The 19,492-nt window shown below is 45.5% G+C and overlaps 1 protein-coding gene across 8 annotated transcripts in view; it reads right to left on the bottom strand.

Moving 5' to 3' along the window:
• The window catches only part of TERB1 (telomere repeat binding bouquet formation protein 1), a 569,128-nt gene that overhangs the window by 221,445 nt on the left and 328,191 nt on the right, over positions 1 to 19,492 (bottom strand). For 7 of the 8 annotated variants that reach the window (XR_010189500.1, XM_063945548.1, XM_063945552.1 and 4 more), the window contains 2 exons: positions 7,275 to 7,406; positions 6,770 to 6,895 (listed from right to left, as the gene is read on the bottom strand). Coding sequence is in view for 7 of the 8 variants with exons in the window: in XM_063945548.1 (XP_063801618.1) it covers positions 6,770 to 6,895; positions 7,275 to 7,406 (258 nt within the window). In the remaining variant the exon portion in view is untranslated. The remainder of the gene's footprint in view (positions 1 to 6,769; positions 6,896 to 7,274; positions 7,407 to 19,492) is intronic. The other variant, XM_063945551.1, reaches the window with a different exon arrangement.

The following is a 19,492-nucleotide window of genomic DNA, read 5'->3' as shown; positions in this document are numbered from 1 at the left end:
GCAAGGTTCATACCAGCCCACACCATTCACACCGTACAACATGGAATATACTAACTGATCAAACTGTAACATAACCCTTATGTAAGCAATAACTATATACAAGCCTAGCAGAATTTAGTCCGCACTGGGACGGGCGCCCAGCATCCTCTACGGGCTAGGAGAAAAAGATTACCGGTAGGTTTAAAATCTTATTTTCTCTTTCGTCCTAGAGGATGCTGTGGACTCCGTAAGGACCATGGGGTTTATACCAAAGCTCCAGACCGGGCGGGAGAGTGCGGATGACTCTGCAGCACCGATTGAGCAAACATGAGGTCCTCATCAGCCAAGGTATCAAACTTGTAGAATTTAGCAAAAGTGTTTGAACCCGACCAAGTAGCTGCTCGGCAAAGTTGTAATGCCGAGACACCTCGGGCAGCCGCCCAAGAAGAGCCCACCTTCCTAGTGGAATGGGCCTTTACCGAATTTGGTAACGGCAATCCAGCCGTAGAATGAGCCTGCTGAATCGTGTTACAGATCCAGCGGGCAATAATCTGCTTAGAAGCAGGAGCGTCAAGCTTGTTGGCTGCATACAGGACAAACAGTGCCTCTGTTTTCCTAACCCGAGCCGTCCTGGCTACATAAACTTTTAAGGCCCTGACTACATCAAGAGACTTGGAATCCTCCAAGTCACCCGTAGCCACAGGCACCACAATAGGTTGGTTCATATGAAACGATGAAACCACCTTAGGCAGAAATTGAGGACGAGTCCTCAACTCTGCTCTATCCACATGAAAAATCAGATAGGGGCTTTTGTGAGACAAAGGCGCCAATTCGGACACCCGCCTCGCAGATGCCAAGGCTAACAACATGACCACTTTCCAAGTGAGAAATTTTAACTCAACTGTTTGAAGAGGTTCAAACCAGTATGACTTAAGGAACTGTAACACCACGTTAAGGTCCCATGGCGCCACTGGGGGCACAAAAGGAGGCTGGATGTGCAGCACTCCCTTTACAAAAGTCTGGACTTCTGGGAGAGAAGCCAATTCCTTCTGAAAGAATATTGACAGGGCCGAAATCTGCACCTTAATGGAGCCTAACTTTAGGCCCATATCCACTCCTGTCTGCAGAAAGTGGAGAAAACGGCCCAGGTGGAAATCTTCCGTAGGAGCATTCTTGGCTTCACACCAAGATATATATTTCCTCCAGATACGGTGATAATGTTTCGCCGTCACCTCTTTCCTAGCTTTTATCAGAGTAGGGATGACTTCCCCCGGAATACCTTTCCTAGCTAGGATTTGGCGTTCAACCGCCATGCTGTCAAACGTAACCGCGGTAAATTTGGAACACGCAGGGCCCCTGCTACAACAGGTCCTCCCTGGGAGGAAGAGGCCACGGATCTTCTGTGAGCATCTCCTGAAGATCTGAATACCAGGCCCTTCGAAGCCAATCCGGAACAATGAGTATTGTCTGGACTCTTTTTCGTCTTATGATTCTCAGTATTTTTGAGATGAGTGGAAGAGGAGGGAAAGACATAGACCGACGGAAACAACCACGGTGTCACCAGGGCGTCTACCGCTACAGCCTGACGGTCCCTTGACCTGGAACAATACCTCCAAAGTTTCTTGTTGAGGCGTGACGCCATTATGTCTATTTGAGGAAGCCCCCAACGACTTGTTATCTCTGCAAAAACTTCTTGATGCAGACCCCACTCTCCTGGATGGAGATCGTGTCTGCTGAGGAAGTCTGCTTCCCAGTTGTCCACTCCCGGAATGAAGACTGCTGACAGCGCGCTTACATGATTCTCCGCCCAGCGAAGAATCCTGGTGGCTTCCGCCATTGCCACTCTGCTCCTTGTCCCGCCTTGGCGGTTTACATGAGCCACTGCTGTGACGTTGTCCGATTGAATCAGAACCGGTAGGTCGCGAAGAAGAGTCTCCGCTTGTCGTAGGCCGTTGTATATGGCCCTTAATTCCAGCACGTTGATGTGTAGACAAGCCTCCTGGCTTGACCACAGTCCCTGAAAATTTCTTCCTTGTGTGACTGCTCCCCATCCTCGGAGGCTCGCGTCCGTGGTTACCAGAAGCCAGTCTTGAATGCTGAACCTGCGACCCTCTAGAAGGTGAGCCCTCTGCAGCCACCACAGGAGAGACACCCTGGCCCTGGGGGACAGGCTTATTTTCTGATGTATTTGTAGATGGGACCCCGACCACTTGTCCAGAAGGTCCCACTGAAAAGTCCTCGCATGGAACCTGCCGAAGGGGATGGCCTCGTAGGCCGCCACCATCTTTCCCAGTACTCGAGTGCATTGATGAACTGACACTCTTTTTGGTTTTAACAGGTCTCTGACCATGCTCTGGAGTTCCTGGGCTTTTTCCGTTGGGAGAAAAACCATCTTCTTTTCCGTGTCCAGAATCATGCCTAAAAATGATAGCCGAGTCGTTGGAATCAACTGCGACTTTGGCAGATTTAGGATCCAGCCGTGTTGCTGCAGCACTCTCAGGGAGAGTGACACGCTTTTCAGCAACTGATCTCTCGATCTCGCTTTTATCAGGAGATCGTCCAAGTATGGGATAATTGGGACTCCTTGCCTGCGTAGGAGCACCATCATTTCCGCCATTACCTTGGTGAAAATCCTCGGGGCCGTGGACAGCCCAAACGGCAACGTCTGAAACTGGTAATGACAGTCCTGTACAGCGAATCTCAGGTACGCCTGATGAGGAGTATAAATGGGGACATGAAGGTATGCATCCTTTATGTCTAGTGATACCATAAAATCCCCCCCTTCCAGGCTGGAGATCACTGCCCGGAGAGATTCCATCTTGAATTTGAACCTCTTTAGATACAGGTTTAGGGATTTTAGATTCAGAATGGGTCTGACCGAGCCATCCGGTTTTGGGACCACAAATAGGGTTGAATAGTACCCTTTCCCCTGTTGTATTAGGGGAACCTTGATAATCACCTGCTGTCGACACAGCTTTTGTATTGCAGCTAAAACTATTTCCCTCTCTGGGGGAGAAGCTGGCAAAGCCGACTTGAAAAATCGGCGAGGAAGCACTTCTTCGAATTCCAGTTTGTAGCCTTGGGATACAATTTCTATCGCCCAAGGATCCAAATCTGACAGAACTCAGACCTGGCTGAAGAGTCGAAGGCATGCCACCACCGGCGCGGACTCCCGCAGTGGAGCCTCAGCGCCATGCGGTGGATTTTGTAGAAGCCGGGGAGGACTTCTGTTCCTGGGAACTAGCCGTAGCAGGCATTCTTTTCCCTCTACCCTTACCTCTGGCGAGGAAGGACGAGCCCCGACCTCTTCTGGACTTATGCAACCGAAAGGACTGCATCTGATATTGAGGTGTTTTCTTTTGCTGTGGGGGAACATAAGGCAAAAAAGAAGATTTACCCGCGGTAGCTGTGGAAATCAGGTCCGCGAGGCCTTCCCCAAATAAAACCTCACCCTTGTAAGGCAAAGTTTCCATATGTCTCTTTGAATCAGCATCACCCGTCCATTGGCGGGTCCACAGGGCTCGCCTAGCAGAAATTGCCATGGCATTGGCTCTTGAACCCATTAGCCCAACGTCTCTCGCAGCGTCTCTCATATATAACGCTGCGTCTTTAATATGACCAAAGGTCAATAAAATGCTATCCTTATCTAGGGTGTCAATGTCAGATGACAAGTTATCTGCCCATGCTGCTATTGCGCTACATACCCATGCCGACGCTACTGCCGATCTGAGCAAGGCACCCGTCTGGAGACGGTAGCGCAACCTTTTTGGACAAGCGTGTCAAAGCCTTGTCATCCCTGGGCGAGGATTCCCACCGTACCCTGTCCTGTGCGGGGAAAGGATATGCCATAAGAATTCTCTTGGGAATCTGCAGTTTCTTGTCCGGAGTTTCCCAAGCTTTTTCAAATAAAGCGTTCGGCTCATGAGATGGGGGAAAGGTTACCTCAGGTTTCTTCTCCTTAAACATGCATACCCTCGTGTCAAGCACCGAGGGGTCCTCTGTGATATGCAAAACATCTTTTTTTGCAATAATCATATAATGAATACTTTTGGCCACCCTTGGGTGTAACTTCGCATCATCGTAGTCGACACTGGAGTCAGAATCCGTGTCGGTATCAGTGTCTGCTACCTGGGACAGGGGACGCTTATGAGAGCCCAAAGGGCTTTGTGACACAGTTAAAGCCATGGATTGACTCCCTGCTTTTTCTCTGGACTCTGCTTTGTCCAATCTTTTATGTAATAAAGACACATTTGCATTTAAAACATTCCACATATCCAACCAATCAGGTGTCGGCGTCGCCGACGGAGACACCACAATCATCTGCTCTATCTCCTCCTTAGACGAGCCTTCTGCTTCAGACATGTCGACACACACGTACTGACACTCCCACACACACTGGGATAAACAATTATGGGGACAGCCCCCCAATAAGGCCCTTTGGAGAGACAGAGAGAGAGAGAGAGAGAGAGAGTATGCCAGCACACACCCAGCGCCACTGGACACTGGAATAAAATCCCAGACTGTACAGCGCCCTTTTATTGAATAAATAATACACTCACTGCGCCAATTAAATGTGCCCCCCCCCCTCTTTTTTGCCCTCTGTACTTGCTCAGCAGGGGAGAGTCCGGGGAGCAGCTTCTCTGCAGCTTGCTGTGAAGAAAAATGGCGCTGGTTAGTGCTGGAGGATCAAGCTCCACCCCCTCAACGGCGGGCTTCGGTCCCGCTCAAATTCTTTATACTGGCGGGGTTTTTTCAATATACTGCCTCCGCAGTATCTAATATATTAGCCAGTGTCCCTTGAGGTTAATATTGCTGCCCAGGGCGCCCCCCTGCGCCCTGCACCCGTACAGTGCCTTCTGTGTGTGTATGTGTGGGAGCAATGGCTGCGCGGTACCTCAGTGAAGATCTGAAGTCTTCTGCCGCCTGTGAAGTCTTCTTTCTGCTTATACTCACCCGGCTTCTATATTCCGGCTCTGTGAGGAGGACGGCGGCGCGGCTCCGGGACAAACAGCGAGGACGACACCTGTGTTCCAACCCTCTGGTGCTAATGGTGTCCAGTAGCCTAAGAAGCAGAGCCTATCAGTTAAGTAGGTCTGCTTCTCTCCCCTCAGTCCCACGATGCAGGGAGCCTGTTGCCAGCAGTGCTCCCTGAAAATAAAAAAAACCTAACAAAAAATCTTTTCAGAGAAACTCAGTAGAGCTCCCCTGCAGTGCATCCAGTCTCCTCTGGGCACAGGATCTAACTGGGGTCTGGAGAGGGGCATAGAGGGAGGAGCCAGTGCACACCCATCTAAAGTCTTTAGAGTGCCCAAGTCTCCTGCGGAGCCCGTCTATACCCCATGGTCCATACGAAGTCCCCAGCATCCTCTAGGACGTAAGAGAAAAGTGTTGAAATTTTTTCAAGCAGTTTCAGAGTGGCTGCAGACCTACTCCTTCCTTGCGATCACTTCAGTCTGTTTAGTTCCTGCTTTGACATCACAAACACGTCCTGCGTTCGGCCAGCCACTCCGTTTCCCCAGGCACGCCTTCGTTTTTTAGCACACTACCGGAAAACGGTCAGTTACCACCCAGAAACACCCACTTCCTGTCAATCACTCACCGATCAACAGAGCGACGAAAAAGAGTCGTTCGACCTTGTGTAAAACTGCATAGTTTTTTGTGAAAGTACGTCGCGCGTGCACACTGCAGCCCGTACTCATGCTCAGAAATGGCGATTTTTAGTCTGATCGCTGCGCTGCGAACGGCAGCAAGTGATCAACTCGGAATGACCCCCACTGTCTTACGATATCTCACAAATGGGTCAGGAATTGGAAGATCTGTCAGATGATTGTATAGGTGTGTACCCAGTTTAAGCCTAACCTGAGCCCTAACTGCAGCCTAACCATAATTGTAGCTCTAACCCTAAAATTGGGTGTGAATTGTGACTGATTTGATGTCGATATTCTTTACGTGTCGGTATTCTGGTAAAGTGAATGCATACAAGTACAAACCCAATCTAAGGGGTAGATTTACTAAGTTGGGAGTTTTTTTTAGAATTGGTGATGTCGCTATTGGCAACCCATCAGATTCTACTTAACATTTAAGCTGCTTCTAGAAGATAATAGACAGAATCTGATTGGTTGCTGTGAGCAACATCACCAGTTCTAAAAAAATCTCCCACCTTAGGAAATTTACCCCTAAGTATGAAACATGCTGAAGTATGTTAATTAAATGGGATTTCTCTGCATTGTAATGATCTCTAATAGCCTCTCATTTAGCAATAACAGTGTTTATAAAATCACAACATTGAAATGCTAAGACCTCATTAGCAGGCTAAAAAAATCAGGATCCGGTCTGAAGATTGACACTGTCTAGGTCGACAATGTTTAGATCGACCACTATAGGTCGACAGGGTTGGAAGGTCGACAGGGTTTCTAGGTCGACATGTGCTAGGTCGACAGGTCAAAAGGTCGACATGAGTTTTTTTTAAAAAAAAATCTTTTTTTTTCTTTTACTTTTTCATACTTAACGATCCACGTGGCCTACGATTGGAACGGTAATCTGTGCCAAGCGAAGCGGTAGCGGAGTGAAGCACCTTGCTTCGCTCGCCATGCGAGGGGACACGGTGCACTAATTGGAGTTCTCAGTCACTCTACGAAGAAAACGACATCAATAAAAAAAAACAACCTCATGACGACCTTTTGACCTAGCACATGTCAACCTTCCAACCCTGTCGACCTAGTGACTGTCGACCTATAGTGGTCGACCTAGACACTGTCGATCTAATGATCCACACCCAAAAAAATCTTACTGATGTGCCTGCAGTTCTGAAGCACAAATGTTGCTGCTTTGTGTAACTCATCGTCCTTTGATTCACTCAGCACCTGAATCATGAGGGGGAGTCCGTTGCATTTCAGTAGCTCATATTGATTTGGCTCTGTTGAATGAGACAATAGATAAAACAGATCACATAAATGTTCAGAATTTGTATTTGTTCATTGCTCCACTGCTGTGTGTCATTGTAGTTGTGCTGCGTAGTCACTCCTCTATATAAGCAGCCTGGAGAGTGAAATATGATGGCCGTGGAAAGAGTAAAAAACACATCAAACACTAGTTATTTCTTACACTGAGCAGTCACAACACATTCTGGTACAGTATGTACTACTGATAAATATGTAAGCACTGTGTACATTATAATTGTCATGTTTATGTAAATGACTAATATGGTTATTCACACTTTATTACTGATGAATAGCGTTTTAGAGGAAGGTATTAAATGCTAAATGAACAGTAATGTAATACATGCTTATACACACCGCAGTCCTCAGTACAGTGGCCAACAGTAAGCACAATGCTGAACATGTCTTCTGCTTCCAAATGTCCACAGGACAACAGGCTTATCAGACTTGATACAACGCCGTGCTCTGACAAGTGATGTATAGCTGTAACTAAAAAAACAAGCGTGAGATATTTATAAATAAATGCTATATAAAACATTGCACGGGGGCCTATTCATGCAGCAGCGAAAAGCCCTTGATCACTCTTTCACTGTGATAACGGGGCTTTTCTCTGCTTTGTCTCATTATGAAAAAGGGTAACCGTGGAGAAACCTTACCTTTCCCTGCGGTGCCCCTGACTAGTGTAGATATCGCTTCCACATACACTAGTTATTATGGGGAAAGTGTTTCAGAGAAGATCAAAAAGCTCAATTTTCTATTACGCTTCTCAAAAAAAACTTGTCATCTGTGGGTGGCGTAATGAGACTCCTGAGGGGAGAAAAGCATTGACTACTGTCTTCCTGTCACCTCCCCATCCTCTCCACCCCCTTCAGTGGCACCCTCCAATGAAGGGGGCTACTATATATCACAGTTTGATGCTGACTGCTATATATATTGATAATGAACACTCGCAATACTGACTACTACATGAATAGACCTTTATCCTAAAAAATACTATGTAAGGACATATAAGCACAGACTATTGTAAAAACAACTTACAGGTATACTGAATCTGTATTTATTCACCTTCAGACATTCCTTCAGTGTAAGCAAAAGGTAAGAATAGAGAGGCAGATCCGTAACTAAACATTTTGGTGACCTGTGCCAGAAAGAGAATTGGTGCCCCCCCTTAACTAAAATAGGGACAGTGGCCGCCTAAGGCGTGTGGCAAAAATATAGGGTCATGGCTTCATTGGGAAGGGGGCGTGGTCACAAAAATAGGATTTTAATACCTACCGGTAAATCCTTTTCTCTTAGTCCGTAGAGGATGCTGGGGTCACATCAAGAACCATGGGGTATAGACGGGATCCACAGGAGACATGGGCACTTTAAGACTTTCAAAGGGATGTGAACTGGCTCCTCCCTCTATGCCCCTCCTCCAGACTCCAGTTATAGGAACTGTGCCCAGGGAGACAGACATTTCGAGGAAAAGGATTTATTGTTAAACTAAGGTGAGGATACATACCAGCTCACACCTCAAGCACGCCGTACAACATGGCATTTAACACAACGCAAGTCAGTGGCATGAACAACATCAGCAACAGGCTGACTATAAACGTAACACAACACGTGTGTAACCACAACTAATAACTGCAGATACAGTACGCACTGGGACGGGCGCCCAGCATCCTCTACGGACTAAGAGAAAAGGATTTACCGGTAGGTATTAAAATCCTATTTTCTCATACGTCCTAGAGGATGCTGGGGGTCACATCAAGAACCATGGGGTTTATACCAAAGGTCTAGAACGGGCGGGAGAGTGCGGATGACTCTGCAGCACCGATTGACCAAACATTAGGTCCTCATTCGCCAGGGTATCAAACTTGTAGAACTTCGCAAAGGTGTTTGAACCCGACCAAGTAGCTGCTCGGCAAAGTTGTAATGCCGAGACTTCCCGGGCAGCCGCCCAGGATGAGCCCACCTTCCTGGTAGAATGGGCCTTCACCGATTTCGGTAACGGCAATCCAGCCGTAGAATGAGCCTGCTGAATCGTATGACAGATCCAGCGCGCAATAGTCTGCTTGGAAGCAGGAGCCCCAATTTTATTGTGAGCATACAGGACAAACAGAGCCTCTGTTTTCCTAAATTGAGCCGTTCTGGCGACATAAATTTTCAAAGCTCTTACTACATCGAGAAGCTTAGATTCCAGCAAGGCGTCAGTAGCCACTGGCACCACAATAGGTTGGTTCAAGTGGAACGATGAAACCACTTTTGGCAGAAACTGCTGACGAGTCCTCAACTCTGCTCTATCTTCATGGAAGATCAAATAAGGGCTCTTGTGAGACAAGGCCGCCAATTCAGACACCCGCCTTGCGGATGCCAAGGCCAACAGCATGACCACTTTCCAAGTAAGGAATTTCAACTCTACCTCCTGTAACGGTTCAAACCAATGAGATTGAAGGAATTGCAACACCACGTTAAGATCCCATGATGCCACAGGGGGCACAAAGGGAGGTTGGATGTGCAATATACGCCTTTCACAAAGGTCTGAACTTCTGGAAGGGAGGCCAAAACCGATAAAGCCGAAATTTAAACTTTAATTGAGCCCAACTTTAGGCCCGCATCCACACCGGCTTGTAGAAAATGTCCTAACTGAAATTCTTCCGTAGGAGCTTTCTTGGATTCACACCAAGACACATATTTTCTCCAAATACGGTGGTAATGTTTAGACGTTACTCCTTTCCTGGCCTGAATAAGAGTGGGGATGACTTCATTGGGAATACCCTTTCGGGCTAGGATCCGGCGTTTAACCTCCAAGCCGTCAAACGAAGTCGCGGTAAGTCTTGGAACACGCACGCCCCCTGCTGTAACAGATCCTCCCTCAGAGGAAGAGGCCAGGGATCTCCTAAGAGTAATTCCTGAAGATCTGGATACCAAGCCCTCCTTGGCCGATCTGGAACAATGAGGATCGCTTGAACCTTTGTTCTTCTTATGATCTTTATCACTTTTGGAATGAGTGGAAGCGGAGGAAACACCTCCACCGACCGAAACACCCACGGTGTCACTAGGGCGTCCACTGCTATTGCTTGAGGGTCTCTCGACCTGGAACAATATCTCTGAAGTTTCTTGTTGAGGCGAGACGCCATCATGTCTATTTGAGGAATTCCCCAAAGACTCGTCACTTCTGCAAAGACCTCTTGATGAAGACCCCACTCTCCTGGGTGGAGATCGTGTCTGCTGAGGAAGTCTGCTTCCCAGTTGTCCACTCCTGGAATGAAGATCGCTGATAGAGCACTTGTATGCCATTGTGGCCTCTGCCATTGCCGCTCTGCTCTTTGTTCCGCCCTGGCGGTTTATGTACGCTACTGCTGTTATGTTGTCCGACTGAATCAAGACGGGCCGATTGCGAAGACGATGTTCCGCTTGCATCATGAATTCATGATGCTCCTGGGAACCGGCCACGGCCGGTGATCGTTTACCTTTTCCCTTTCCTCTAGTAGCAAGGAAGGAAGACTCCCGGCCCCTTCTGTATTTATTGGGCCAAAAGGACTGCATCTGATAGTGGTGCGCTTTCTTTTGTGGTGCAGGCACATAAGGTAAAAATGATGACTTACCCGCGGTAGCTGTAGATAGCAAGTTAGCGAGGCCGTCACCAAACAACACACCACCTTTATACGGTAGAGACTCCATAGCTTTCTTAGAGTCAGCATCAGCATTCCATTGATGAATCCACAATGCTCTTCTAGCTGAGACTGCCATGGCACTGGCCCGTGATCTTAAGAGGCCTATATCTCTCGCAGCTTCCTTTAGGTAGACGGCAGCATCCCTGATATGACCTAGTGTCAAACGAATGCTATCCCTATCCAGGGTATCCATTTCAGATGACAAGTTATCTGCCCATTTTTCGATAGCACTACTCACCCACGCAGATGCAATGGCTGGTCTGAGTAGCATACCCGTGGTTACATAAATGGATTTCAATGTAGTTTCCTGTCTACGATCCGCAGGATCCTTTAGGGCTGCCGTGTCAGGGGACAGGAGAGCCACCTTTTTGGACAGCCGTGACAGAGCTTTGTCCACAATGGGGGGTGACTCCCATTGTTCCCTATCCCCAGAGGGAAACGGATACGCCACTACAATCCTTTTGGGAATCTGAAACTTTTTGTCAAGACTTTTTTCACAAAGCGCGTTCAGTTCATGAGAGGGAGGAAATGTTACCTCAGGTTTCTTACCTTTATACATACAGACCCTAGTATCAGGAACAGTAGGGTCCTCAGTGATATGTAATACATATTTTATAGCCACAATCATGTACTGAATGCTCTTTGCCAGTTTTGGATCTAATCTGGCATCACTATAGTCAACACTTGAGTCAGTGTCCGTGTCGGTATCCGTGTCTGCCAGCTGGGCAAATGAACGTTTTTGTGACCCCGAGGAGGTCTGGACTTGAAACAACACATCATCTACGGATTTCTTCCAAGCCTGGTTCTGAGACTCAGATTTATCCAATCTTTTATTTATCAGAGCCACATTTGCATTCAAAGCACTCAAAACATTCACCCAATCAGGTGTTGGCGGTGCCGACAGGGTCACTCCCACAGCCATTTGTGTCCCTAACATAGTCTCCTCCTGGGAAGAGCACTCCGCCTTAGACATGCCGACACACGTGCATCCACCACACGCAGATACACTGGGCCTATAGGGGACAGACCCACAGTAAAGCCTGTCAGAAAGACACAGAGGGAGATATTGCCAGCTCACACCACAAGCCTAATCCCGGTCTGAAAACACTACAGACAATGTCCCAGACCTGCAGCGCTTTTATAAGTTAATATAATGCACCAAAACCACTGTGCCCCCCCCTGTTTTGCACCCTGTTACTTGTACAGCAGTGTGAGGAAGGACCAGCGTCTCTGCAGCCTTGTGTAGAGAAAATGGCGCCGGGCTGTGTGCTGTGAGGGCTAAGCCCCGCCCCTGTAATGGCACGCTTCAGACCTGCTCTTTTTTAAAACTTTTTTTATACTGGCGGGGGTCCGGACAGTGCCCTGGCACTTAGTCCGCTCTTGCCAGGTAGTTATGTGAGGTTAGAATGCTGCCCAGCACTGTAGTGCCGCTGAGTGTGGGAGCATGGCGCGCAGTGCAGCCGATGTGCGGTACCTCAAAGCCGTCACTGAAGTCTTCTGATCTTCTTCTACTCACCTGTCTTCTGACTTCTGGCTCTGCAAGGGGGGTGACGGCGGGCTCTGGGAACGAGCATCTAGGCGTACCTAGCGATCAGACCCTCAGGAGCTAATGGTGTCCTGTAGCCAAAGAAGCAGAGCCTTTAAACTCACAGAAGTAGGCCTGACTTCTCTCCCCTAGGTCCCACGAAGCAGGGAGACTGTTGCCAGCAGTTCTCCCTGAACATAAAAAACCTAACATAAAGTCTTTTCAGAGAAACTCAGTAGAGCTCCTCCATGTGCATCCAGTCTGCCTGGGCACAGACTCTAAACTGGAATCTGGAGGAGGGGCACAGAGGGAGGAGCCAGTTCACACCCCTTTGAAAGTCTTAAAGTGCCCATGTCTCCTGTGGATCCCATCTATACCCCATGGTTCTTGATGTGACCCCAGCATCCTCTAGGACGTATGAAAAACAATGCCAATAAATATTACAACACACAGTAGTCTCCGTTATTCAAATTACGCCACACAGTAGTGCCACTTATATACATAACGCCAGGTAGAGCCGTTTTACACATTACTCCAAGTACAGATGGAGCCACGCTCATCTAGGCTTCTCTGCTGCGCCTAGGTGCACCAAGGTGTATTAGCATAAGCCTTTCATCTATTGTTCTCAGCTGCAATACAATACATGGGGGTTTATTTACTAAGGTCCCGATTTTGACCGAGATGCCGTTTTTTCTTCAAATTGTCATCTCGGTAATTTGCTAAGCAAAAATCGCGGCAGTGATGAGGGCATTCGTAATATTTTGGAAGTCCTAGGAATAAATCACGAATCAATACACCATCGGTCAAATACGCCTGCAATTTGGTAGAAATCGTGAATTTACTAAAAAGTGCAAAACACAAACACTGCCGACAATAGCCAAACACTGCCGTGATGAAATACAAATCGTGAAAAAGTGCTAAAAAAAACCAGACCTGCTTTTTTATCCCGTGTTTGTATAGGCATGCACGGATCCATGAGATCCGTGCATGTTTTTCAGTGGGAAGGGGTGGGAAATGCTTTAATTTTTCCAAAAAAAAATTGCGTGGGGTACCCCCTCCTAAACCAAACCAGCCTCGGGCTCTTTGAGCCGGCCCTGGTTGCAAAAATATGGGGAACAAATTTACAGGGGTTCCCCCATATTTAAACAACCAGCACCGGGCTCTGCGCCTGGTCCTGGTTCCAAAAATACGGGGGACAAAAAGCGTAGGGGTCCCCCGTATTTTTGAAACCAGCACCGGGCTCCACTAGCTGGACAGATAATGCCACAGCCGGGGGTCACTTTTATACAGCGCCCTGCGGCCGTGGCATTAAATACCCAACTAGTCACCCCTGGCCGGGGTACCCTGGAGGAGTGGGAACCCCTTAAATCAAGGGGTCCCCCCCCTCCAGCCACCCAAGGGCCAGGGGTGAAGCCCGAGGCTGTCCCCCCCATCCAATGGGCTGCGGATGGGGGGCTGATAGCCTTTGTTGTAAGTTATGAATATTGTTTTTAGTAGCAGTACTACAAGTCCCAGCAAGCCTCCCCCGCAAGCTGGTACTTGGAGAACCACAAGTACCAGCATGCGGTGGAAAACCGGGCCCGCTGGTACCTGTAGTACTACTACTAAAAAAATACCCCAATAAAGACATAACACACACACCTTGAAAGTATAACTTTAATGCATACATACACACCACCATATACACATACTTACCTTATGTTCACACGAGGGTCGGTCCTCTTCTCCATGTAGAATCCATGGTGTACCTGTTGAAAAAATTCTACTCACCAAATCCAGTGTAGAGGGCTCCTCGGGTAATCCATTTGTAATCCACGTACTTGTAAAAATAAAAAAACGGACACCCGACCTCGAACTGAAAGGGGCCACATGTTTTCACATGGGACCCCTTTCCCCGAATGCCGGAAACCCCCTCTGACTTATGTCTAAGTGGGTTTCCTCAGCCAATCAGGGAGCGCCACGTTGTGGCACCCTCCTGATCGGCTGTGTGCTCCTGTACTGTCTGACAGGCGGCACACGGCAGTGTTACAATGTAGCGCCTATGCGCTCCATTGTAACCAATGGTGGGAACTTTGTGGTCAGCGGTGAGGTTACTTTCGGTCACCCGCAGACCACAAAGTTCCCACCATTGGTTACAATGGAGCGCATAGGCGCTACATTGTAACACTGCCGTGTGCCGCCTGTCAGACAGTACAGGAGCACACAGCCGATCAGGAGAGTGCTACAACGTGGCGCTCCCTGATTGGCTGAGGAAACTCTCTTAGACATAAGTCAGAGGGGGTTTCTGGCATTCGGGGAAAGGGGTCCCATGTGAAAACATGTGGCCCCTTTCAGTTCGAGGTCGGGTGTCCGTTTTTTTATTTTTACAAGTACGTGGATTACAAATGGATTACCCGAGGAGCCCTCTACACTGGATTTGGTGAGTATAATTTTTTCAACAGGTACACCATGGATTCTACATGGAGAAGAGGACCGACCCTCGTGTGAACATAAGGTAAGTATGTGTATATGGTGGTGTGTATGTATGCATTAAAGTTATACTTTCAAGGTGTGTGTGTTATGTCTTTATTGGGGTATTTTTTTAGTAGTAGTACTACAGGTACCAGCGGGCCCGGTTTTCCGCCGCATGCTGGTACTTGTGGTTCTCCAAGTACCAGCTTGCGGGGGAGGCTTGCTGGGACTTGTAGTACTGCTACTAAAAACAATATTCATAACTTACAACAAAGGCTATCAGCCCCCCATCCGCAGCCCATTGGATGGGGGGGGACAGCCTCGGGCTTCACCCCTGGCCCTTGGGTGGCTGAAGGGGGGGGGGGGGACCCCTTGATTTCGGGGGTTCCCACTCCTCCAGGGTACCCAGGCCAGGGGTGACTAGTTGGGTATTTAATGCCACGGCCGCAGGGCGCTGTATAAAAGTGACCCCCGGCTGTGGCATTATCTGTCCAGCTAGTGGAATCTAAAGTATACAAAATATTACCAGTTTTTCGTGCGCAAAAGAACCCCCTATATTGCAGCTAGTTATGTATATCAGAGTAGCGCATCCAGGTTACTCAGAAACAGTGAATAGAGAAAAAGAAATAGATATACATCCACCAGCACTAAGGAGAATACCACATTCACAATATATATTCAGAAAAACGCCATACAAAAACACTTGTCACCAATGTGGATAATGACACAATTAATAGTACTTAACGTTTAGGGAAGTGGTCAACATAAGAGCAGATTTTTCTTAATCCGTAGGTTTCCACAGTTTACCATGTGAAAAGAAAAGATATATAATAGTGCAAATTGTTTAAAAAGGATTGCAGATTTTATTAAAAGGATCCACTTACAAACGTAAATTATGGATTGAGCCTGATAAAATTCCCAAACTGGCAGAATACAGCATCAAACAGGTGCATCAATTCCAGGGTTGTAATAGATCTTTCATGCAGACTCCATGATGAAATGCATGGTACCATAAAAAAGAAATATAAATAGTGCAAGTATGTAGAAACAATTCAAAGTTTTAATACACATATGCACTTACAAACACTTGACAGAAATACAGCATAACGGGTTCCCCACTGGCAAAGCAGCATAGGTAAGTTCCTGATGTCCGAGGAGTTTTCCAGCACTCACTTCCGGAATGTGAGTGCCGTATCAAACCCAAGATCTGAAGCCACGCAGGGTATCCCTCCTAAAGCCACGCTAGACGCGTTTCAGACCGAAGTCCTTCCTCAGTAGCATGGCTTATACTCTCCTAAAGCGTCCTTTTATCAAGAGGAAGCAGGTGCTTCCAATTCCCGCTGATCCGCGTCGTCCTCACATCCGGCATGCACGTCACGACCGGAACCGGAAGTGACATCGCGGTTTGCGTTCCAAACAGACAGGAAATCCTCTGCATGCGTTCCACGTGATGAGCATGTGCTTTCCAACCGGAACCGGAAGTGATGTTACATTTTGCATTCCACTCAATCAGAGGTGGTTCACATGCGTTCCACAATCCATTTTCATGATAAGAGTCACTAACAAAAGTCCATATACATGTTCCACATCATAAAACCGGAGCTAAATAATCACATAATGCAAAGCATCAATAAAAACAGAAAATATATATAATACGTATTTAAAAAAAATAACTTTAAAATACATAAAAAAAACATAAAAATATAGGATAGATTTCATCAGGAATTCAAGGGGATGAATCACTGGGGCAATTAATTAAAATAAACATATATATATATATATATGTGTATATAGTGGAAATTAAATAATATTAGGATAAAATTACATGTGAACTCATTAAGTTAAAAAGCATTTAAGCTCGAAGTCCACATTCAAACCCTTGGGTGCAAGGGTTCCTAAATAGTGTATCCACCGCATCTCAGCTTGTGATAATCGTTTATCTATATCACGGCTTCTGGATCTAGGTAATATTAATTGGATACCCCAAAAATTCTTTATAAAACATTCCCTTGATTCATGATGGTTATGAAAGTGAGCAGAGACATTGTGGGTTAGAAGAGATTTCCGAATGTTGTAAATATGTTCGGCTGCTCTCACTTTTAATTGTCTCGTTGTCTTACCCACATAAAGCAAGCCACAAGTGCATTGTAAGATATACACAACATTTTTAGAGTGGCAAGTAATAAATTCCTTGATTGGGTATATTTTATTCTCAAAATTTAGACTGCTGAATTTTTTATCTTTAGTTTTAACGGTCTTGCACATAAGGCAATCCCCGCACCGATGGAAGCCCTTTGTTCTAATGCTCTGTCTGGTCTCTGTTGTTAAATTACTTTTAACTAAATGATCTTTTAAAGAGGGTGCCTTCCTGTAAACAAAAACTGGTTTGCTTGGGATTATACCGCCTATGATGGGGTCTTGTTGCAATAATTTCCAATTATTACTAAAGACCTTTTCTATCTCTCGGTGGCAATTATTGTATAGGCTAAAGAAAGCCCATTCATGTTTATTGTGTTTTGCATTGTCCTGTTTTGATTTAACCTTCAGAAGGTCTTTTCTTTCAACTAGATTTATTCTATCTCTGGCGTTTTGCAAGAGATCACCAGAGTAGCCTTTAGCGCTTAACCTAGATGATACCTCGTCAAGTTGCGCCTCACATACAGAATCATCTGTGCAATTTCGCTTGATCCGGGAAAATTGCCCGAATGGGATTGCAGCTAGCCAATTTTTGTGATGTTGGCTGGAGGTGCTGATAAAGCTGTTTGAGTCGGTATTTTTCCTAAAAGTTTTAGTTTTTAAAAGTCCATCCTCTATATATATGTTAAGATCCAAAAAGGACACTTCCAAAGGACTATAAGAGAAGGTCAATACAATAGAAAAAGTATTTGAATTAAGATCTATACACCACTGATTAAAAAGATCCATACCATCCCTCCAAATAAAAAACACATCATCGATGAAACGATGCCAGGACACCAGGCCCGCCGCCAGCACGCCATCCTGCCATATCACTTGGTCTTCCCAGTAGGCCATATATAGATTGGCGTAACTGGGGGCGAACCTGGTGCCCATAGCGGTGCCAACACACTGTAAATAAAAAGACCCCTCAAATAAAAAATAATTATTTGTAAGGATAAAATTAATACTATCTAAAATAAATTTCTTTAAATTAGAATTTAAGGTGCTTTTATCCAAAAAGTAGGACACCGCTACCAAACCTTTCTCTCTATTTATTATGGTATAAAGTGTGCTTACGTCAGCACTGCAAAGTAAATCACCCTCCTGCCAATTATATGAGGATAATTTTCTTAGAATATCACCGGTGTCTCGTAAATAGGCTTTTGTTTCTAATACTAAGGGTTGAAGATAATGATCAACCATAGCAGAAAGATTACTTGTGATGCTATTGCACCCAGAAATAATCGGTCTTCCCGGTGGGTGGAGGGGGTCCTTGTGCACTTTCGGTAGAACATATATACAAGGGATAGTTGGTTCTTTTATATTTAAAAAATCAAACTCATTCTTATTAATTACTTTATTATTTAGAGCATCAGAAGTCAACTCTAAAAGAGCTTTACTGATTCTTAAGGTAGGGTCATTCTTGGGTTTTTTATATGTATCACCGTTTCCCAATTGTTTGTTTATTTCCCCTATATAAGCATCCCGTGTTAATAGGACCACCCCTCCACCCTTATCTGCAGGCTTTATAATTAATGAGCTATCATCTTTGAGTGTTTTTAGTGCACCAAACTCTTTTTTGGATAAATTGCACTTTTTATTATTTCTATGGAAATTATTACCTTTATTCTTCTGTTCCCTTTGTATTATTTTATTGATTTCCTCGCATACCACGTTATTAAAACAGTCTAAGAAACTACCTTTAAAATTAGAAGGGTAAAAGGTGGATGGAGGTTTAAATCTAGAGGAATTAGTGGGTTCGACACTTTGTGAGCCGTCTTCTGTTTCTTTATTAAGAAAGAAACGTTTGATAGTAAGCTTTCTTATATATTTTTGCACATCGATAAATAAATTAAAAGAGTTAGGATGAAACGATGGTGCAAATTTGAGTCCTTTTTGGAGGACTCTCAATTCTTCCTCAGTCAACTCTCTATCTGTAAGATTAAACACTTTCCCCTTAGCTGAATCAATACCAGTAGTTTCATTACTATTTGCAGTTAGCAAAATAGTAGATTTTTTTCTTCTTTGGGACTTAGATTTATATTTTTGTTTATGTTTATGACCTGCTCTTTTTCCCCTCTTAGTTTTCTTTGTATTGATAACTAGTATTTGTTCCTCCTTGGGGTCCTGCGGTCCCATAAAAAAGAAGACCGTTCTAGTTCGTAAGAATTCTGCTGCTCCTGATTTTCTAAAGCTGAAAATCTATTCGGATGGTTAAACCGAGTATAATCAGAATTAATTCTTTCCCGTCTATTGTTTCCCCATTCTCTCGCCATATTGTCCCGTCTATTATGACCTGTTTGGGCCCGAGAATTATACTTGTTCCTATATTGATCACCCCCAATGTCCCATTTACGGTGATATTTATTATTCCTATTATCCTGATCATTTCTATATTCATTAGGGTATCTGGGTTTATTAGCAACCTCACACCTTCTGATGTCCTGGTAATTTCTCTGTTCAACAGGATATCTAGGGTTGTTAATAGCCTCCCGCCTGTGTTGATTAATTCTATATTTTTTTGGGGGGATAACATATTCATCAGCCTGTGAGCTGGATTGTGCCATGGTAGAACATGGCGTATCATCTAGAGGTACTGGAAGATTAATATCCCTAAAAAACTTTTTCTGTTTTTTATCCCTCAACTCTTTAGTATTTTTATTTTTATTTATTTTAAATAACAGATCTTTCTCGTATGAAACAAAATCATCTAAACCCTTGAAGGGATGTACCAAGGATTGTAATACACTAATTTCATC

Source organism: Pseudophryne corroboree, chromosome 11 (genome assembly GCF_028390025.1).
Source record: "Pseudophryne corroboree isolate aPseCor3 chromosome 11, aPseCor3.hap2, whole genome shotgun sequence".
NCBI classification, from domain to species: Eukaryota; Metazoa; Chordata; class Amphibia; order Anura; family Myobatrachidae; genus Pseudophryne; species Pseudophryne corroboree.
The sequence above is the reverse complement of the archived record's forward strand: the minus strand, read 5'-3'. Positions and strand labels throughout refer to the sequence as shown.